We start from the raw sequence: 23361 nt of genomic DNA, 5'->3' as shown, positions 1-23361 counted from the left end.
AGACGTGCGCAGGATGTGACGTCATGCAAATCCAAGCAACATTTCCTGATTTCATGTTGCATTCCCGTACTACTGGGAAGTAGGAAATATCCCCTTTGGTGCTTACAATATCCGATTTTAAAGCTATCCAGAGTAACCAAAAATAAAATATAAATGTATATGAAAAGTTATTTAATTATTTTCAGAAATTATTGACATTAGTAAAATAAAAATAGTTTGTAGACTGAATTTGTGTTTAATAATTCCAAAATGTATCAGAATTGCGAGATTTTTGAACGCACCGTTTGCAATACTGCAGAGAATGAAACGCTGCTGTAGATAATAATGATCGCTTCAATTGAAAGCACACTGGATGCTATAATTCACAAACGGACGATAGGAACCAAATAGACACAGATTTTGTTAAATAGTAAAGGAACATTTATTGGAAAAGTAGACTGCTGGCGAGCCGTTACGTGCCACCCAACAAAGGTAAAACATGCACACTAATGAATTTACAGCCATTACACATACCTTGTTTGTAATGGAAGTAAAAAAAAAAAGCATATGGTGTTTTATCGTTTTTTCCCCCAAGTATTTCTAAAGAGGAATGTCAGAGACACAAATATATTTTGTGCAGCTACTGCAATGAAAATATAAACAATGCTCGCCAGTCATGGCTTAACGGTTTCAGATCAGATGGTTTATTCCAAAAAGATTTTAAACATTTGTGTTTTCACTTATCCACTCAGAAACGGTAACATGGTCTTAAATACATGTTCAGTTCAGTTCTGTTTAGTTTCAGTTTATTGCCACATATTCCCAGTTGTTTCATTACAGAACGTATACGTATGAAAAGGAGAAGGAAGAAGCAGAGCTTATTTAAGCCTACCCCTTTTCATATCATAGCAATTGTATCCAATTTCCTTGTTCTCTGTTTGTAACACAACAGTGAATAAATACATAATAAATATATAATATACCATAATAAGCAAACACATATTAAATACATCAATAATCATCTCAAAAGAAAAAAAAAGGTTCAAGATGTTCATCATAATTGTTCTTCTTTGTACTTTGTGAACACTTGACTTGTAGTTGGAACAATCTCTTAAACTGAATCATATTGGTGCTTTGTTTGATTTATTTGCTTAATCCATTCCATAATGTAATTCCACATACAGATATACTAAAGGTTTTAAATGTTGTATGCGCATACAAATGTTTTAAATTAGATTTTTCTCTACGGTTATATTTCTCCTCTTTTGTTGGGAAGAATTGCTGTACATTATTGGGTAGCAGGTTATAGTTTGCTTTGCAAATGCACCAAATTATTAAATTTCAATATTTGTGATTCAATAAATAAATGGTTTGTATGTTCTCTATATCCAACATTATGTATTATTCTACTTGATCAATTTTGTAACACCGTTAGTGAATGAAGCGCACATTGGTAGTTATTACCCCATATTTCTCCACAATAACTCAGATATGGTATCACCAGCGAGCAGTATAGAATATGAAGAGATTGTTGTTCCAGAACATATTTTGCTTTATTAATTATTGACGTGTTTCTTGCTACTTTACGTTGTATATTTTTTACATGAGGTTTCCAGTTCATTTTGTCATCTATTGTTACACCCAAACGTGTTTTATTTTACCCTTTCAATGTCTACTGTGTCTATTTGTATTTGTGTTTGACTTTCTCTTCTACTGTTACCGAATAGCATTATTTTAGTTTTACTGAGATTCAAAGATAGTCTGTTTTTGTAATTTGTAAATTTTTTCTATTATTATTTGTACTGGCTTTTGTGTGTTCTGTCCTGAACAAAACACAGTAGTGTCATCTGCAAATAGTACTAACTTTGAGTCTTTTGTAACTTTAAAAATGTCATTTATATAAAGATTGAAACATTTTGGTCCCAGTATTGATCCCTGAGGTAAGCCACAAGATATTTTCAGCTCTGTAGACGTGTGTAATCCTATCTTTACGTATTGCTTTCTGTTGGTTAAGTAGCTTCTTACCCAGTTCAAGACCAACCCTCTGATGCCATACCTTTCTAATTTGTTTATAAAGAAACTGTGCTTGATTGTGTCAAATGCTTTTGTTAAATCCATAAATACAGCCACTGCGCACTGTTTACCATCGATTGCATTGGTAATATCTTCCGTTATTTGGATTAATGCCATTGATTTTGGCTCTGTATCCTTATTGGTTGTCTGTGAGAGTTTCATTTATATTTATGAATTTGTCCAATCTGTTGTTAAACAGTTTTTCAATAATTTTAGAAAATTGTGGAAGTAGAGAAACAGGTCTGTAGTTTGTACACTGGTGTTTGTCTCCAGTCTTAAAAATTGGTACGACTTTTGCTATTTTCATTTTATCTGGGAATTTGCCTGTTTGAAATGATAGGTTGCTGATACACTGTATGTTGAAGGTTCTGAAATCTCTTCAATAACCTTTTTTATAATTTCCGTATCAATTCCGTTACAATCAGTTGAGGTCTTGGATTTACATATTTTCACTATATTGATTATTTCCTCTTTTGTCACACCTTCTAGGAACATCGAGTTGGGATTTCTGTCTATAGTGTCATTCAAGTCCTCAACTGACTTGGGATCTGGAATCTTTTCCTCCAGATTTAGTCCAATGTTCACAAAGTACTTATTGAAGCTTTCAACTACTTTGTTCATATTGTCATTTTTTACATTTCCATTTGAGAAGTATTTAGAATAGTCCTTTTTAGCACCATTTTTAATAATGCTATTTAGGATGCCCCATGTTGCTTTCATATTGTTTTTGTTCCGGTCCAATAATTGACTGTAATATTCTTTCCTACGTGTTCGTAGTATGCCAGTTAGCTTGTTCTTATACATTTTGTACTTGTTTTCTGCCTCTGTGGATCTTTGTGTTATACATGTTCTATATAATGTGTTCTTCTTGTTGCAAGCATTTTTCAGTCCTTTTGTCATCCATGGTTGATTATTTATCTTTTGCGTTTTACTAAGTTGTTTTAATGGACAGTGTTTGTCATAAAGCATTTCGAAGGTATTAAAAAAACACATCTGTCATCTTGTCTTTCATAATGATAGTGAATGATAGGCAAAATTGACAAAAAAAGCCTCATAATTTAAAACTCCTTCCATCATTCCATAGAGCTTAATGAATAAACGTCGAGACCTTCCAAAGTTTTCTTTCCTTTATCCGTCTTAAAAATCCCTTCAAAACAGCTTTCTGAGTCTCTCCCACCAGTCTTTGCTTCGGACCTGCGTCCTCCAATCCAGCCATTCCGAGACTTTCCTTGTAGTAGTGTCTTGTTCGTAGCGCAATCTAAGATCATTTCTTGATACAGTCTGCTATTAAACATCAGCAAAGCCATTAGAGACCTAATGTGCCAACATTACAGCAGACATCAAGCGCAGCAAGAACTGGGCTTTAGCGGTAAAGATATTTAGTTTTGGTGTGACGTCATGGGACACCGGAAAACCAATACAGTTATCCGCGCTAAAAGAAAATAAGCGTCCCCGCCAGTGTACAGGAGGCACACAGCGTATGACCAATAGTCGCATTAGAGAGAGTGTACGAACACTGGGACTTCACATGTAGGTGTAAAAATACATAAAAGCGAACTATTTGAGAAATCAATGCATGGAAATGTAGTAATGCTTACGTCAAAGGATTACCAATATGGAGGTGTGATATTGATGAGGCCTGCATTGAAGATGAATTGCATCAAAAAGTTGGTCAACTTGATTGTCGCAGTGAAGATGGTTACCGAGATTAGCCACTGCGTTGCTAGCATTGTCACCTTTAACCCAGAAACGGAAGTCCCGCTTGGTGACTATCCTTATCCATCGCCACAACATAATGATAGAAAATAAAACCGATGGCACTGTAATACATGTAAGACTTAATTTAACACCTAATTTAGGCCAAATATATGTAGAATGTACTTAAAAACATCTGTGATATATTGAAGCCACAGTTAAAGTGGTATGTGACGAGGGATCACAGTATTGCTAGACTTTATGATTATTATTTATTATTACAACTTTTCCAGTCTTGACATCATCCAGACCCAACACACTCCATATTTGGCAAAAGTGATTTCTAAACTGTCACGATGGTCCCTGCCTCGTCGTAACTAAGGCTATGTTCACACTGCAGTGTATGAAGTCAAATTTGGATTATTTTTGGCAAGTCCAATCTTTTTATGTAGTTGTTCCCATTACAAAAAAATGAGATGTCTAATGTGAACGTAATTTTACCCGCACGGAGACATGACGTCATGATGTCACACGTGCTGCCGTGTAAGTAAACACGGCTCTAGTTCTAGTAGGTCTCAGTCCTGGTGCATTTGTATTTAATATCCATATATTTAATATACATATAATTTGTATTTAATATACATATATTTAATATACATATAATTTTTATTTAATATACATATAATTTCAAGGATTTTGTGCAATCAAAGTCAACATTTATTTTCTAATCCGAATTATTGCTCATAGAAGATGGAGAAGGAAGAGGGCAAGCATTTGGCTTTTTGCAGTTTGTGGGACATTTTCTACGACGTGAGAAAACAGCCGGAGATAGGAGTGGTGGAACATTGACATGAGTTCCTAAAACATAGTATTTTTGCTTGTTTGTCAACTACTGATTTTGCAAATGTCTATTTTGGTAACAATTGTTGATGACGCTCTGGTCAGATGAATGCGACCGGAGCGTTCAGACTGCAGTCACATTCGATATCATTTCATATACAATTTATATCCACACACAAAGGAGGCCTGTTTTGGAATACAACAATTTGTACCGTATTTTCCAGACCATAGGGCGCACCGGATTATAAGGCACACTGCCCATAAATGGTCTATTTTTAATATTTTTTCCATATATTAGGCGCACCGGATTATAGGGCACATTAAAGGAGTCATATTAATTAATTTTTTTTCTAAATGTAAAACACTTCCTTGTGGTCTACATAACATGTAATGGTGGTTATTTGGTCAAAATGTTGCATAGATTATGTTTTACAGATCATCTTCAAGACGCTTTCTGACAGTCCCTTCAGGAGGGCGGTTCTATTTACGTGGCTCACCTTCGACAGCGTCTTCTCCCCGTCACCTTTGTTGTAGCTGTGTAGCGTGCAAGGACGGGAGTCGAAGAAGTATCAAAAGATGGAGCATACTGTTTTAATGACATTTAGACTTTATCTAAATCAATAATGGAGCAGCATCCCTTCATCCGTGAAAAACTGTCCGACCGGAACTCTAATAACTAAAGTTCCTTGGGTGATTAATGTATACTCGCTACGCAGGTATGTTTTAGCGCTTTCATGGTGCGTTTGCTGACAGATATAAGTAAGAACTTTACAGTACTTTATATTACAAATGGCACTAAAACATTTACCACTAAAACATTTTGATAGATTTTTGAGCGCCGGGTGTAATGTTCTAAATTTTTAATGGAACATTTAAAATATTGGTGTTGATTACTTGAGACTTATCTCTTATGTTTGACTGCTATCTACTGGTCACACTTACCATTACACCATGTACCAAATAAAATGGTGTAGCGTCCCGGAAGAGTTGGTACTGCATGGAATTCTGGGTATTTGTTCTGTTGTGTTTATGTTGTGTTGCGGTGCAAATATTCTCCCGAAATGTGTTTGTCATTGTCTTGTTCCGTGTCTTGGAAATAAGTTGAGCCAACACACGACGTGCTGCTAACTGTACTTTTATTCACTACTCGTGGGAATAACACATCACATTTCAGGCAACGCTAAAACAGGAAGTACCTCGTTCCTTGGGCCAATCATATTCCTGTGTACTTCAGGGACCGCTCGGAGATCGTATTACCTAAGAATATTACATCCCCCTTCTTTTTAGAAAAATATGGAACACAACATTTAAGAAAACACACTCTGTGCAATAACCATTACTGAAACGTATTGAAATTCAAGTAGCACATGTACGACTGTCTTAAAGTAGGAATTCAACAACAGATTTCAATTATCACTTAACTTGCTCGAATGTCATACTGTTGAAAATAGAAACACAATCACAATGTTATTGAATTGTATGTATCTGAACACCATTGAGCATATTTTTATGAGTCCATAACAACTCTGGGCTTAACCTCACGTCCAGACCTTGTCTGATACCGCACAGGCTGTGGGGCTGTTTCTTCTGTTATCTTTGCGGTGTGCGGTGTGTCAGTGTGTAGTGCATGTTGTGTGTCATGTTTTGTGTTTTCTTCAGTCTGAGTGGTCAGTGTCTCTCTTGTGTCCAGGAGATGTCGTCTGTTTCGCCTATATTCTTGTCCTCCTGATGCACGTATGTGGTATGATCTTTCAGTATCAGCTGAACGAATGACAACTGCTGGTTTCCAGTAGCCTTTCTCCTGAAAACGGATGCATTGTCCTTCATGCAAAGGTGACATTTGCTTAGCTGATCTGTCATAGTACTTCTTCTGCTGGTGTTGTTTGTTGGTTCTCATGATGTGAACATCCTTGTGGCTGATAGTTTTGGGTTGCAGCTGCTGATGGGTGTTAGGCAGGATTGAGCGTGTGCGACGACTCATGAGCAGCTGAACTGGTGACTTGAAGTTGTCCACTGGGGTATTGCGATATTCAAGCAGACTCAGATAAGGGTCTTTCTGATCAGCTTTGGCCTTTTACATAAGGGACTTTGCAATGTGAACAGACTTCTCGGCTAAGCCATTACTTTGAGGATAGCATGGGCTGGAGGTAATGTGTTTGAAACCCCATGTGTTGGCAAAAACATCAAACTCTCTACATCTGTACTGTGGACCATTGTCTGATATAACAGTCTCTGGTATCCCGTGTCTTGCAAAAGAAGATTTTAGTTTATGTATAACAGCAGCAGCTGTGGTGCTGTTTAATCTGTTTAGCTCAAAGTATCTGCTGTAATAGTCTACTGTGACTAAATAATCATCATTGTTCCAAGTGAACAGGTCAGTAGCCACTGTTTGCCATGGCCTGTCTGGGATCTTGTGACTTATCATTGGCTCTTTAGTGTTTGATGGTTTATGTTCATTGCAGATGTGGCATTTACCAACTAATTCCTCAATCTGTTTGTTCATCCCAGGCCAGAAGATGATGTCACGCGCTCTTTGTTTGCACTTTTCCATACCCATGTGACCTGCATGGATACGGGATAACATCTCTGTGCGCAGTGAGTTGGGTATGATGATTTTTTCCCCCATGAATAGGATGTTATTCATCTGCGAAAGCTCATCCCGGTAGTTCCAATATTTCGCTGTGTTCTGAGGGCATTGTTTCCTCTCCTCGGGCCACCCTGACTTAATTGTCTTTTTCAGCAAGCTGAGTTGAGCATCCTTTCCAGTCTCTACCTTGATGTCTTCAAGTCTGGTGTCACTGACAAGTAGGTTGCTATAAACGGTGTGCACCTGCATGTCCATACCTTCACTGAGGCTGGTGTCCTGGTCAGGCAGTGACTTTCTCGAGAGAGTGTCTGCGACAGGAATGTCTTTGCCTGGTCTGTGAGTGATGGTGAAGTTATACCTCTGTAGCTAAAGCATCATTCTTTGTAACCTTGGAGGCGCTGCTGCAAGTGGTTTTCGCAAAATGGATTCAAGTGGTTTATGGTCACTTTCCACGGTGATGTGGCGACCATATATGTACTGGTGGAAATGCTTGCACCCAAACAGAATAGCAAATAACTCCTTCTCAATTTGTGCATAATTGACTTCACAATCAGTTAGTGACTTAGATGCATAGCCTATGGGCTTTCCTTCTTGTAATAGCACTGCTCCTAATCCATATTTTGATGCGTCAACTTGGAGTCGGAGTTCTTTGCTTGGGTCAAAATACCTTAACACTGGACCTGGTTCCTGAGTGAGGAGTTCTTTTATCTTTTCGAATGCTTCCTCCTGCTGTGCATCCCATCTGAATTCACTTGAATCTTTTAACAGGTGACGCATGGGTGCATTGACATCAGACAGTCCAGGGGCAAATTTGGACAAATAGTTAATCATGCCAAGGATTGTTTCCAGCTCACCTTTGTCTCTTGGTGGCTCCATGTCCCTCACAGCTGCAATCTTGGCTGGATCAGGCTTGATTCCATCCTTAGTGATTCGGTGCCCAAAGTAGCTGACTTCAGTAGCACAGATTGTACTCTTATCTGGGTTGAGCTTAACTCCTCGCTCCCTGGAGCGCTGCAACATTGCACGGAGGTTGGTATCATGTTCTTCTTTAGTCTTACCATAGATGAGGATATCATCGACTATTGCTGTGACACCCTGCAAACCCTCATAAGTCTCGTCAACTTTACGCTGAAACTCATCTTGAGCCGAAATCAGTCCAAAAGGTAAGCGGAGGAATCTGTATCGTCCGAAAACAGTGTTGAAGGTTGTCAGCTTTGAGGACTCATCTGAGAGCTTGATGGCCCAGTAGCCTGACCTTGCATCCATTACACTGAAGAAACAGGCTCCTGCCAATTTGGATGTGGTGTCCTCAAGGGTAGGTAAAGGGTAGTGCGGGCGTTTGATGACTTTATTTAGATCCCTTGGATCCAGACATACTCTTAGTTTTCCTGTGCGTGGTTTTTCTGCTGCCACCATTGAATTAACCCATTGAGTTGGTTCAGTGACTTTTACAATAATGTCTTCTTTTTCCATGCTTTGTAATTCCTCTTTGAGGCGGTCACGAAGGGCCAGAGGGACGCGCCTAGGTGGGTGAACTACAGGTACTGCTTCGGGTTTAAAGTGAATTGTGCACTCTCCAGGAATCAGTCCTATTCCTGTGAACACATCAGCAAACTCATCCATAACTGATGTCTCAGGTGTGCTGTGCATGGACAGTATAAGTTTAATGAGTCCAAAATCCAAACAGGCTTTTAATCCTAACACTGGAGGAGCTTGTGTGTCAACGATGTGGACCTTTAATGTCAGATGGATGCTTTTGTACTGGCATTTAATGTTGCATTTTCCCCTGACGGATAGCCTCTCACCCCCATAGCCATAGAGAGGGCGTGTTGTTGGTTGTAGTGTGTCCTGTATCCCGAGCCTTTGGAAAACATTAGTGGGAATGACATTAGCTGACGCTCCGGTGTCTAGCTTGAAGGTGACAGTAGTTTTACTTTGTCCAACAAACACATCTGCATATGCCTGTTCAGTTTCTCTTTTGTTACCGCTGCCTTGTGTAACTGCATCAATAAACAATTCTTCATTGTCTGTCTTGCTGAGTGAGTCAATTTCACTTACAGTGTGCACTCCTGTACTCTGCTTTGAGCAGCATGCTTTTGCGAAATGGTTCCATTTGCTGCATATCTTGCACTGTTTACCTTTGGCTGGACAGCTGTCTTTTGCTCCATGAGGCTTGTTTCCGCAGTAGCCACAACTTTTATGACGCTCTCTGTCCCCATCAGGTCTGTAGGTGTGCTCTGTTGCCTTGTCCTGGCGCGTTTTCCAAGCTGTCTTCCTTGGATAATGGCGACTGACAGCATGGACAGTCTGCTCGTGCAGGCCGCTAGCTATAGTTTTGAGCTGTGCTTGTGCCATGTCATGAGACCTGACTATATCTATAGCTTTATCCAACGTCAAATCGGAACCGACACTCAGTAGCTTTACTCTTACTTTAGGTGAGTGGATCCCAAACACGACACGGTCTCTCACCATCTCCTCCTTGTTTGCATAATTGCAGTCCTTCACAAGCAGTCTCAAATCCGTCAAAAACTGTTCAAATGGCTCGTTAGCTCCTTGGACTTTTTCGTTAAATTTATAACGAGCAAATATTATGTTTGACTTCGGCATGACGTATGCTTCATAGCGCTCATAGTACGTAATCAGTACCTTTCGTTCGTCGTCTGTAAGTGTCCATGTGTTATATATGTCCCGTCCTCTTTCGCCAATCAAAATGAGAAGATAGCTGCATTTTTCGTCCTCTCCTTTTTTCTTAAAAGGACCAGAAAACATCAACTCTACGTGGAGCTTAAACTTCCGCCATGCTTCGGGCAGGTTACTCGCATCCCAGTCCATACGAGGTGACGGAACTCCGGCGACGTCCATCTTGTTGCAAAGTTCTTCTTTCCTTTTATTCTGACACCATGTCTTGTTCCGTGTTGTGGAAATAAGTTGAGCCAACACACGACGTGCTGCTAACTGTACTTTTATTCACTACTCGTGGGAATAACACATCACATTTCAGGCAACGCTAAAACAGGAAGTACCTCGTTCCTTCGGCCAATCATATTCGTGTGTACTTCAGGGACCGCTCGGAGATCGTATTACCTAAGAATATTACAGTCATTATTGTTTAGTGTTGTTTCACAATACGGCACATGTTTATGACAGTGTTGGCGTTGTTTATACGGCCGCCCTTAATGTGACATGTGTGGCTGTTGACTAAGAATGCCCTTCCATTCACTTTTGAATGGGGTGTCTAAAATTAACATGATAATTTAAATTAGTTATGCTCAAATAGAGCGGCGGTTTTCATTGACATCCTCGACTTTAGACCAATTATCCCCGTTCAAAGCTGTTAAAGCTTTGAGGTGAGTAAGTTCAACCATATTTATTCCGTACTTAAGGCGCACCGGGTGATAGGGCGCGCTGTCAAATTCTATTTTAAGTGCGCCTTATAGTTTGGAAAATACGGTAATTGTACTGTACATGAAAAAAACGATACGGGCCACATATGGGGAAAAAAATAAGGATTGACCTGATGTGTTTTTCCTCTTCCTTAATAAGTCGTCTTGTCAACCTAAAACTGTTGAAGTGTCAATAAAACCCTTATTCATTTTATGGACACCTCAAAAGGCATGGCAGCACAATCAATAATTCCAATTGCACAAACAAGCACTAACGTGGCACTAACCATTGAGGCTATTTGGGTTTAGTTTGGCGCGAATGGGGCGCTGGTTCAACTCAGATTGACCTATGAAATAATCTTTAATAACGAAATAAATAAAATTGCACAAAGCAACCTTTCAACAACACAAACCGTTATGACTATTTTACCAGAGCTTTGTGATGGGTGGGGCGCCAACTTAAAGGAGGTACACAACCTGACTGTGTATTTCTATACAGGCATGCTGTAGCCCCAGAGACAGTTGTCACAATGAAGAGCCCCACTTCCTTTTGGGCCTTCTCACTGGGATTCTTGGTGGGGGCCCTCAGCTTCTATTTGTTCCTGCACCAGCTGTGGTTGGAAAAGAGCTACCCGGTGCTGTCTGAGGGACAAGATAAAGACATGGTGGTACATCTGACACCCACCAGCTGGAGGAGGAAAGAAGGCACGCTCATAAACCGGACCCCGATTTACCATGAAGGTGAGCTACAACAATGGCGATTAGGGATGCAACGGTACTTGGTAAAATACCACACTGTTCGGTTTAAGTTCATTAGAAGAAAAATTACAATTTTATACATAAATATTTTTGAATCACACTTGTTGCCTATGTGTTTGCTTTTATTCAACTCTTCAGATATAGCATGTACTAAAAAAAATATACATCCACTTTTTGTTGTTGAGCATAAAAAAACCTTTTGTCCCCAAAATGATCATTAAACCTGTTTTTTGTGTTGGCACACACTGCTTTACACTTCCTCTATTTCAAACTAAACTCTAAATGCATTTTCATTAAATAAACACAGTTTGAGTCACTACTTGCCATTTGTCAAACCACCAATGAGAATTACTGATGTATACAAGTAATCATGATTAAGAGGCTATTTACCATTCGAAAGTGTTGTTTAGCAACTGTTAACTTGAAATAAAAGTGTTATAGTATTCAGGATACCAGTGATATTTTATTTGCTACAGACTGCAGTTTTTGCTGACAAGCAGAATAAAGAAAGAAATTTGAGAGGGAAAAAAAGTGTTTGTCTTTGCACCCAAAAAACTTACCAAAACAGAACTTAAAACCATGGTCCAAAAACCGAGGTATGGACTCTAACATGGGTTACCTGTACAGTTGCACCCCTACTGACAATATTCCTGATTTTAGTATACATTTTGATTCAACAGCAGAACATATTTACTAACATGGCTTTAGAATTAGCTGATTTTATGCTGTGCACTGTTAAATCTATGTGTAATTACATTTCTGTATTAAAATCAAAACTAACACTATTGGCATATGAAGTTTACAAAATAATGTTTTCCTGAAGCACACTGTGGGCTTTATTGCTGCAGATGAAGACAGTTGGGTGGCAGACCAATTGTACCAGAAGGTCAGAGTTCTCTGCTGGGTTATGACGGAGACACATAACCTGCGAACCCGGGCCCACCACGTCAGGGCCACCTGGGCTCGGCACTGCAATGCAGTGGTTTTCATGAGCTCTGTAAAAGACCCTGATTTGCCCGCTGTTGGCCTGGACACAAATGAGGGCCGCGACCAGCTCTACTGGAAGACCATCCGCGCCTTCCATTATATCTATGAGCACCATGTAGACCAAGCAGACTGGTTCTTGAAAGCGGATGATGACACCTTCGTGGTGGTGGACAACCTGCGATGGATTCTGTCCAACCACACCCCTGAAGAGCCCATCTATTTTGGCAAACGATTTAAGCCCTTTTCCAAACAGGGTTACATGAGTGGAGGCGCAGGGTACGTGCTTAGTAAAGAGGCCCTCAGAAGATTCGTGGAGGGCTTCAGGACTAAGGTTTGCACGCACACTAGCCCTGTAGAAGACGTCGCTCTTGGCCAGTGTTTGGAGAAGATGGGCGTTCTTGCTGGCGACTCCAGAGATACTTTCCACCGAGAAACCTTCCACCCGTTTGTGCCTGAGCATCATCTCACTGGAAAGTTCTCCAAAACCTTTTGGTATTGGAACTATTGCTACTACCCGATTATTGAGGCAAGTCCGTATTTGTTATATTTCTTGTTTGTTGCTTAGAGGAGGAAACTCTATTTCAACAAGAATGTGAAGAGGGGAGGGGCATGGACTTGAAAATAATATACAACATACCATAGCAGATTCAGCAGTAAAGTACCATAGCAGTAAATATTTAGCAGATTTAGGACTATTTTTCCTGCTTTAGTTAAAATATAACGATAGAGTGTGAGGAAAAAGACAGACGTCACGAAACTAAACCGCTTCAATTGATGCAGAATGACCCCCAAAAACAGAATTACTGTGACAACGTGTCAGGAAACAGCACAGATCACCTGCAATTTTGGTGAAAACAGCAAGTTTTCTCAAGCCCATTTTCACAGAAAGGTACCCAATCGGCTTATTTAATGCTTTTTAGTGGCAAAAGCAGGTAGGAGTACCATGTACAAGAAATAGTACTAGTGCTTAGGCATAAAGAATCACTACTTAGGGTGCAACAATATATGAATATTGAACCTTTCGGTAACACTGAATTGAACAATACCCAATTTTTTATTAATTTTTATCAACTTCCGACAATGAAGATTTGCAGTCGACTACAGTAATTTATACTTAGGCTGCATTGTCAAAGCAGACCCACTAAGTTGTGTGTCCCACGAGTTGATGAGACAGAAGCTACATGCTAAGCTAGCTTGGTGTAACATGGCTAATGCCTTAAAGGCCTACTGAAATGAAATTTTTTTATTTAAACGGGGATAGCAGATCTATTCTATGTGTCATACTTGATCATTTCGCGATATTGCCATATTTTTGCTGAAAGGATTTAGTATAGAACAACGACGATAAAGATAGCAACTTTTGGTATCTGATAAAAAAAAGGCTTGCCCCTACCGGAAGTAGCGTGACGTAGTCAATTGAACATATACGCAAAGTTCCCTATTGTTTACAATGATGGCCGCCAGAAGTGAGAGAGATTCGGACCGAGAAAGCGACAATTTCCCCATTAATTTGAGCGAGGATGAAAGATTTGTGGATGAGGAAAGTGCAAGTGAAGGACTAGTGGGGAGTGGAAGCGATTCAGATAGGGAAGATGCTGTGAGAGCCGGGGGTGACCTGATATTCAGCTGGGAATGACTAAAACAGTAAATAAACACAAGACATATATATACTCTATTAGCCACAACACAACCAGGCTTATATTTAATATGCCACAAATTAATCCCACATAAAAACACCTAGGTGTTTGTTATTCTAGCTCCTAGCTACTAGCTACTAGCTCGAGCTAGTTATAGCTCGAGCGGTATATGAATGGGATCCCGTCCATAAAACCCGCCAATACAATTCAAACACCTGCACAACACACACACTCACTCAGCCCAAAGGACCGTTCCCCTAACCCAAGGTTCATAAAGCTTATATATTTAACCAAAGTTACGTACGTGACACGCACGTACGGGCAAGCGATCAAATGTTTGGAAGCGCGCGGGTGGGACCTGATATTCAGCTGGGAATGACTACAACAGTAAATAAACACAAGACATATATATACTCTATTAGCCACAACACAACCAGGCTTATATTTAATATGCCACAAATTAATCCCGCATAACAAACACCTAGGTGTTTGTTATGCTAGCTCCTAGCTACTAGCTACTAGCTCGAGCTAGTCATAGCAAGCGATCAAATGTTTGGAAGCGCGCAGGGGTGACCTGATATTCAGCTGGGAATGACTACAACAGTAAATAAACACAAGACATATATATACTCTATTAGCCACAACACAACCAGGCTTATATTTAATATGCCACAAATTAATCCCGCATAACAAACACCTAGGTGTTTGTTATGCTAGCTCCTAGCTCCTAGCTACTAGCTCGAGCTAGTTATAGCAAGCGATCAAATGTTTGGAAGCGCGCGGGGGTGACCTGATATTCAGCTGGGAATGACTACAACAGTAAATAAACACAAGACATATATATACTCTATTAGCCACAACACAACCAGGCTTATATTTAATATGCCACAAATTAATCCCGCATAACAAACACCTAGGTGTTTGTTATGCTAGCTCCTAGCTCCTAGCTACTAGCTGGAGCTAGTTATAGCAAGCGATCAAATGTTTGGAAGCGTACTCACGGTATCGTGTCTGCGTCTGTTAACGAAGTCAAAGTCCTCCTGGTAAGAGTCTCTGTTGTCCAAGTTCTTCGATCTTGACTGCATCTTTCGGGAATGTAAACAATGAAACACCGACTGTGTTGTGTTGCTGACTTCCCTCGCAAAATACTCCGCTTTGCACTGACTTTCTTCTTTGCTTGCTCAGCTTCTTTCTCCATAATGCAATGAACAAATTGCAACAGATTCACCAACACAGATGTCCAGAATACTGTGGAATAATGAGATGAAAACAGAGCTATTTCGTATTGGCTTCAATGGGGAAGCCATACCTCTGTTAAACTGGCTACGTCACGCGCATACGTCATCCTCCAAAGGCGTTTTGAACCGGAAGTGTGGCGGGAAATTTAAAATTGCACTTTATAAGTTAACCCGGCCGTATTGGCATGTGTTGCAATGTTAAGATTTCATCATTGATATATAAACTATCAGACTGCGTGGTCGGTAGTAGTGGGTTTCAGTAGGCCTTTAATGTACTTGAAATCTGTTGAGACCGAAGCTAAATGCCAGTTAGCTCATTGTAACATGGCTAATGCCTTACATGTACCTGAAATCTGCCAAGACGGAAGCTACAAGCCAAGCCAGCCCCTTGTAACACGGCTAATGCCTTAAATATACAGAACTTGAAGATATGGCATTTGTAATAAGCATAGTACGACCCTTTAATGTACTGGAAATCTGTTAAAACCGGAGCTACAAATGAGCTTGTAGTTATTCGAATATATTATATTATATATTGTCCGCATGTCTCATCCCGACTGAGGGGTTATTTTCAGTTTTCCATATCACTGTTTGGAAGTTTTAAAAAAATGACCACTTTAAAACGAGTGGCAGGAGATCTGAACAAAGTTGATATTTTATAGCTGTTATGAATAATTTAGGACATAATTCAGGTCAATATATAAGGTGATGTATTTATTTTAAGATGTGTACAATTTGTGGCTAATTCAAATTAAGAATGTTTGAAGTTGAGTTCCATCGTGTTGTTTATTCAGTGATGCTAATCAACTCAAGACAGCAGAAATATTGTTACTCAGAGCTCTGCGATGGCGTTGTATGTGGTACTTAATCAGAAAGACAACAAGGGTGTGGATTAGCTCTATTGGAACAGGCCATGTCAGGTTAGGGTTCTGGTAGGAGTGTGAATCCTTTAATATCATTAGTGGGTGTCTGTACTTTAAAAAATAGGTGTAGTCTTTATTTGGAAACGTATGCTAAAGTTGTATTTTGGACCCGAATGTGTCCTATTTACAGTATATATATATATATATGTATGCATATATATATATATATATATATATATATATATATATATATATATAATATATATATATATATATATATATATATATATATATATATATATATATATATATATATATATATATATATATATATATATACCTCTCTTTCTCTCTGTCTCTCTCTCTCTCTCTCTCTCTCTGTATATATATATGTTTATATATATATATATATATATATATATATATATATATATATATATATATATATATATATATAAAATAATACACCTATATATATATATATAGTTCAGTTGATGGCAGTAATGAGAAACAACTAAATGAATATGAATATGTTAATAACTGACACATTTAAATTCTGCATCTGACCCTGCACCATTCAGCTCAGACATTGAAATAGAGACAAGCTCATTTTAAAGTAGGTGATTGCAGCTGAGACAATGCCCTGTCAACAAAAAGATAATTGGTCAATTTGTTGTTTGTGATGCAAGTAAAATACATTTGCAATTCTTATGAGACAGAGACCATTTCTAATCCTGTCACCATTGGGTTAGACAGTTCATTATACCCCGCCTGTCAGAGAGAAAAGAAGAAAAGATAAATACTGGCTGACTCTTAATAATGAAATCGTAATTTTAAGTGAAATCAGTGTGTGTGAGGTGACAATGAAATTATATCAATTGTATTTTTTGCATTGTGAGAACAAATAGATAGCATAATGCTCTGTCAGACAGTTATTTTTTCAAGGATTATTTTTTACTAATTATTCTAAATAAATAATTATTTTTTAAATGAATAATAGTATTACCTCCTCGGGACATTCAATTGTAATTAATTTTAAAGCCAAACAGGACATACAAGCCATTAAAGTTTTGAATGCCGTAAAAACATTTTGGATTTATATACATTTTCTTTTAAAACTTTTTTTGCAAACATTTCTCAGTAATATCAAATATGTAATGTTTATTGTTTTGAATGCATTTTGATCAGATTATGTCACAGGTTTAAATTTGTAAAAAAAACCCAACTAATATTATGCAAATGTTTACTAATTGAAATTTGTGACACAATTTCATCAAAAGGCCTTTATATGGTTAAAAAAATTACAAATGTTTGGTATTTTTGTTTAGGGCTGAATTTATTCGCAAAAAAAATCAAACAAAATATGAATCCAATATTTAGTTTTGCTCTATGAAAAATGAAGAACTAATAAGTCCTGTTTGGCTTGGAGGTATTGTTAATAACTGCCAAGGTATTCTACACCTGTGAAATAATTGGACATTGGAATGAAAATGTAACATGAAAAAGATAATTTTAGGAAAATCATGTTTAATGTTATAACACAACAAAAATAGTGGTCAACATACAGTGTACTTATATAGAATGTTGCCTATCATTCACAATCCTTATAAAATACACATATGTTTTTTTGTTGTGCATTATAAGTTGTAAAATAGGGCAAGTACAAGGTGGCTTACAAATCAGCTAACGAGAGCACTCGATTCCGCCCATAAAGCCCTCTAAAAAAAATATTAAAAAATGCAAAACATCTCCATCCATGCACCCATTTTTCTACCGCTTGTCCCTGTCGGGGTTACGGGGTGACTGAAGCCTATCCCAGCTGCATTCGGGTGGAAGGCAGAGTACACCCTGGACAAGTCGCCACTTTATCGCAGGGCCAACACAGATAGACAGACAACATTCACACTCACATTCACACACTAGGGCCAATTTAGGGTTGCCGATCAACCTATCTCCAGGTGCATGTCTTTGGAGGTGGGAGGAAGCCGGAGTACTCGGAGTGAACCCACGCAGTCACGGGGAAAACATGCAAACTCCACACAGAAAGACCCCGAGCCCGAACCCAAAACCTTCTTACTGTGAGGCAGACACACTAACCCCTGTCCTGCAGTGCTGATGCATTTATATCTCGTGACCTGAATATTTACCAAGTATTAGAGATATTGTTATTATTATCGCTAACACAGACAAACTATTTTCAGTGGTGATCACATAGGGGTAATTAGCTTGTGCTGCTATATTGACTTACTGAGCTGGTGAGCTGCTGCATCGCCACTGAGCTGGTGAAAGTTACTGTCGTTTTTGATTATAAATCATGCCTCTTACTTGTATAGTAGAAGATTGTGGCCATAAACCAAGAAGTTGGTTAACTTTGACATTCAACTTATACCCGGAGATGATGAGAAAGTTTTGAAAAAACACCAGTTGCGGCACTTTTGGGGTCGGGTCACAGGGGCAGCAGTCCAGTCTTCCCTCTCCCCAGCCATTTCGCTCTTCCCGGGATATCTAGAGGCGTTCCCAAGCACGCTAGGAGATATAGTTTCCCCAACGTGTCCTGGGTTTCCCCCGTGCCCTCCTACTGGCCAGATGTGCCCAAAACACCTCCCCAGGGAGTGGTCCGGGCAGAACCACCTCAACTGGCTCCTATCGATGTGGAGGAGCAGCAGCTTTACTCTGAGCTCCTCCCGAATGACAGCGCTTCTCACCTTATCTCTAAGGGAGAGCCCCGCCACCCGAAGGAGGAAACTGATTTCGGACGCCTGTACCCGTGATATTCTCCTTTCGGTCATAACCCAAAACTCAAAGCGAAAGAACCTGATTATACTTTTTTGTTTGGGACGACTCTGTATTTGGTACTTTTGCTAACAAATTCAATTGGTTCTGTCATAGACCATAAAGTGCAAAATACTAATTTCCCAAATTAGTATTTCCCACCTCAATGAATTGAAACTAAAAGTCAATGAATCCGTGCTTGACCCCCCAAAAACCCTAAAACTTTAATGTGTAACATGCTTTTCAATAAGAAAAAACTACTTTATGTATATGTGTGTGTATATCCATCCATCCATCCATGTTGTACCGCTTGTCCCTTTCGGGGTCGCGGGGGATGCTGGAGCCTATCTCAGCTGCATTCGGGCGGAAGGTTGTGTACACCCTGGACAAGTCTCCACCTCATCGCAGGGCCAACACAGATAGACAGACAACATTCACACACTAGGGCCAATTTAGTGTTGCCAATCAACCTATCCCCAGGTGCATGTCTTTGGAGGTGGGAAGAAGCCGGAGTACCCGAAGGGAACCCACGCAGTCACGGGGAGAACATGCAAACGTCACACAGAAACATCCCGAGCCCGGGATTGAACTCAGGACCTTCGTATTGTGAGGCACATGCACTAATTATGGGTCTACTGAAAATGTGACCAAATCTGCTGGGTCAAAAGTATACATACAGCAATGTTAATATTTGGTTACATCAAATCAACTTTATTTATAAAGCACATTTAAAATTTACCACAGGGGTAGCCAAAGTGCTGTACAATGGGCAGGTTAAAAGATAACACAAGAGAAACGAGCAAGCACACCACAACACAAACAGAGCACGATAAAAAATTAAAAAAAACAAAAAAACCCCATAAAAACAGGTTCACAGCAGGTGGGACGCCATAGCCGGATGGAGATCACTCAGTGTTAAAAGCCATGAAATAAAAGTATGTTTTTAAGAGCGATTTAAAAACAGGAAGACAGGGGGCCTGTCTAACACTCAAAGGTAAGTCGTTCCAGAGCTTGGGAGCAGCAGCGGCGAAAGCTCTGTCACCTCTAAGCTTCAGCCTTGTGTCAGGGACAGTCAATAGCAGCTGATCGGCTGATCTTAAAGATCGGGGGGGGGGGGGCAAGTTTCACTGCAATAAGGCGCTTTTGGTAGCCATCCACAAGCTTCCGGCAAGCTTCTAGTTGAATTTTTGACCACTCCTCTTGACAAAATTGGCGCAGTTCAGCTAAATTTGTTGGTTTTGTGACATGGACTTGTTTCTTCAGCATTGTCCACACGTTTAAGTCAGGACTTTGGGGAGGCCATTCTAAAACCGTAATTGTAGCCTGATTTAGCCATTCCTTTACCACTTTTGACGTGTGTTTGGGGTCATTGTGCTGTTGGAACTCCCAACTGTGCCCAAGACCCAACCCCCCGGGCTGATGATTTTAGGTTGTCCTGAAGAATTTGGAGGTAATCCTCCTTTTTCATTGTCCCATTTAAAGCATTCACACTGGTAAACTGCCAGCATAGCGTTCTCTGCTTGTTGTCGATGTAGCATTCATGCTATTGGCGCCATCCTCGAGTAAGTGTTTTGTTTTAAAGATGGTATTTCCAACTTGATATGCGCCGATGATGACAATGTTTGTCGCTAAAATACCAACAAGTTACTTCATTGTTATCCTAAGTTCTGTTTTGAAGCAAAATTTTCCGCCTCTCATCGCGATTACAGACTGTATGAAGCGCGCATTGATGTGATTATTCTTCGCTTATACAGTGTATGGTAACACGATAATTTGTTTCTATTAATCACATTATTAATCACGTTTAATAATCACATGCATTAAAGTTGACAGCCTTAATATATATGTGTGTGTCGGTGTGTCTGTATATATATATATTTATTTTATTTTCATAAACAATACAACAAAATGTACTACAAACAATTATATTCGTTGTATTATTAAGTAGTGTAATACAAGCTGCTTCTCTATCTAACACACCATCGGCAGCATCTACTTATTTCCATAGATAAATGTACGATATTAACAAATTATTTCAATGCCCTTGGGTGGCGTTAATGACGTATTCCACTACAGTACATATATTGTTGCAGTGGTATGCTTGTATTTCTTCGCCAAGTTTACTAAACACACACCTTTGTCATTTTTCAGTTTTTTTATTTTTATTTAATCATTTTTCCCAATAAATATCATCCACTTCTGTCATTCAATGCCATTTTTTTTGTTCCCCTGGTTTAGGCCCGGGCCAATTATAGATTTTGTTGGACAACATATTGTCCCACAATTTTTTACCGACATAAACTGTATTATTGTTAGCATTATTTTCAGACCAAACTAAGCACTAATGTTTTCATAATGTATAAAAATAACAATGCAAGTGTCCTTTTCAAATGCAATAAACTTTGATATATGTATATAAACTACGGCCCGCGAGCCGGATCCGGCCCCCCAGCATCCAAAATCCGGCCCACAGGAAGTCCCAAGTAATTTTTTTTTTTTTTAAATTTATTTGTAATCTTTTCTTTCTAATCCATTTTCTACCGCTTGTTACTCTTGGTGTCTCCTAGCCGCTCAGGCAAATCATATCGTCTAAAAATGAATTTTCCCTTCGATAACGTGACAATGTTAAATGTTGATGAACATCAATGTTAATTGATGTTAAATGACAAAACGGATTATAAAGACAATGTATATATGTATGTATGTATATATATATATATATATATATATATATATATATATATATATATATATATATATATATATATATATATATATATATATTAGGGCTGCAACTAACGATTAATTTGATAATCGATTATTCTGTCGATTATTACTTCGATTAATCGATTAATAATCGGATAAAAGAGACAAACTACATTTCTATCCTTTCCAGTATTTTATTGAAAAAAACAGCATACTGGCACCATACTTATTTTGATTATTGTTTATCAGCTGTTTGTACATGTTGCAGTTTATAAATAAAGGTTTATTTAAAAAAAAAAAAAAAAAAAAATTGTATTTTTTTATTTTTGTAAAAAGCTTCTGCGCATGCGCATAGCATAGATCCAACGAATCGATGACTAAATTAATCGGCAACTATTTTTATAATCGATTTTAATCGATTTAATCGATTAGTTGTTGCAGCCCTAATATATATATATATATATATATATATATATATATATATATATATATATATATATATATATATATATATATATATATATATATACATACACACAGCCTGGCCCCCCGCCAAATTTTTTTAACCCAATGCGGTCCCCGGATCAAAAAGTTTGGGGACCCCTGGTCTATAACTTATTTTGGCATACTGGCTTGTTCGTCTGTGTAGATAGGTTCATTTTGCTCACCCGTTTGAAGTCTAAATATTCCCACACAAATTTCGCTTTGCAGTCATTATTTTTTCTCCTCGTTTTTGTTACTTATACTTGCTTCTTACTAGTGACTAACGAGGCTCTGTCACAGAGCCAAAGATTGTGAATGGCTGACAAGAGAATTATTTAATGCTGCTATTGAATAAGCACGCTCAGGTGCTGAGAGCGGTGCACAGAGTGGACCCTCTGGCATCCTGATTGAAAGCTAGAGAGTAAGAAAACAAACACACGGACATGGTAAATTATCCATCGTCCATGAAGCTATTGCCTTCTGACACTCATAAGCCGAGGTACAACTGTCCTTACATTCTTCTTCCATTCTTCTTCCTCAGGGTCCACAATGCTGCTCCGACCTGGCCGTGTCATTTCATTATGTGCCAGCAGAGCTGATGTACACCCTTGAGTACTACACCTACCACTTGAGAGCATATGGCTACAAGCCACGCTATCGACCCTCCATACGCTCACTCTCTCGCACAACAGTGACCGCTGTAGCTCAATCACTCCGAGGAGGGATAAATGGAACACACGTGAACGGGAGCTTTCCTTTGAATGCCAACCAAACCGCTGCAGAAACGGGGGTAAAGGAACCAAAGTCACTTCTAACAGGAAACAGGACCGCAGCTACACTGCACGGCTTATGAATGCTTTTATTTGGTATTTGAGCAAATGCTACTCCGCCTCATTGAGACAAGTCTGTGGAAACTGGGCTGCATTTTAAGATAATTTTTTTTGACACAATCTTGTCTCGTAGCTCACCTAGAAATTGTACACTAGGTTAAATGTTTAGAGTAGAGGTGTCAAACGTACCAGGTTTTATCCGGCCCGCGGGATGAGTTTGCTAAGTATAAAAATGAGCCGAAATGTTTTAATGAAAGAAACTGCTGTTCTAGATGTGTCCACTGGATGTCGCAATAGCAATTCTTTGTATCTTTGTAGATTATGCTACATATGTAAAAAAAAAACAAAAAAAACACATGATGTTAGTCGAGGAAAATGAGCAAACTACATAAATAACATCCTGTAATTTGATTTTGATTTTCTTTTTTTATCTTGAGATTGATAATGAGTTGACTGATGAACATGATCACATCATTTATTCAGAAAGTATAAATAACGACAAATAAAAATAGAGCGCTATTAACCGCAA

General features: G+C 38.9%; 1 protein-coding gene across 4 annotated transcripts; it reads left to right on the top strand.

Annotated features, from left to right (window-relative positions):
* The first annotated feature begins 297 nt into the window (after positions 1-297).
* Positions 298-23361, top strand: c1galt1la (core 1 synthase, glycoprotein-N-acetylgalactosamine 3-beta-galactosyltransferase 1, like a). Of its 4 annotated transcripts, none has more exons than XM_062053091.1 (4): positions 298-471; positions 11057-11298; positions 12165-12829; positions 22544-23361. In XM_062053091.1, exons 2-4 carry the CDS (start codon positions 11088-11090, stop codon positions 22853-22855), a joined length of 1188 nt encoding a protein of 395 aa, XP_061909075.1. In that variant the 5' UTR covers positions 298-471; positions 11057-11087; the 3' UTR covers positions 22856-23361. The 4 variants fall into 4 exon arrangements, with proteins under 4 accessions (XP_061909075.1, XP_061909076.1, XP_061909077.1 ...); XM_062053092.1 differs by lacking the exon at positions 298-471 and adding an exon at positions 4490-4557; XM_062053093.1 differs by lacking the exon at positions 298-471 and adding an exon at positions 7102-7191.

This window comes from Entelurus aequoreus, linkage group LG07 (genome assembly GCF_033978785.1).
Source record: "Entelurus aequoreus isolate RoL-2023_Sb linkage group LG07, RoL_Eaeq_v1.1, whole genome shotgun sequence".
Taxonomy (NCBI): Eukaryota; Metazoa; Chordata; class Actinopteri; order Syngnathiformes; family Syngnathidae; genus Entelurus; species Entelurus aequoreus.
Note: the sequence above shows the minus strand (reverse complement) of the source record. Positions and strands in the feature narration are given on the sequence as shown.

Coding starts and splice junctions, on each gene's coding strand:
- c1galt1la (XM_062053090.1), top strand. Junction 11,299..12,164: donor GACCCCGATTTACCATGAAG/GTGAGCTACAAC, acceptor TTATTGCTGCAG/ATGAAGACAGTTGGGTGGCA. Junction 12,830..22,543: donor GCTACTACCCGATTATTGAG/GCAAGTCCGTAT, acceptor CTTCTTCCTCAG/GGTCCACAATGCTGCTCCGA.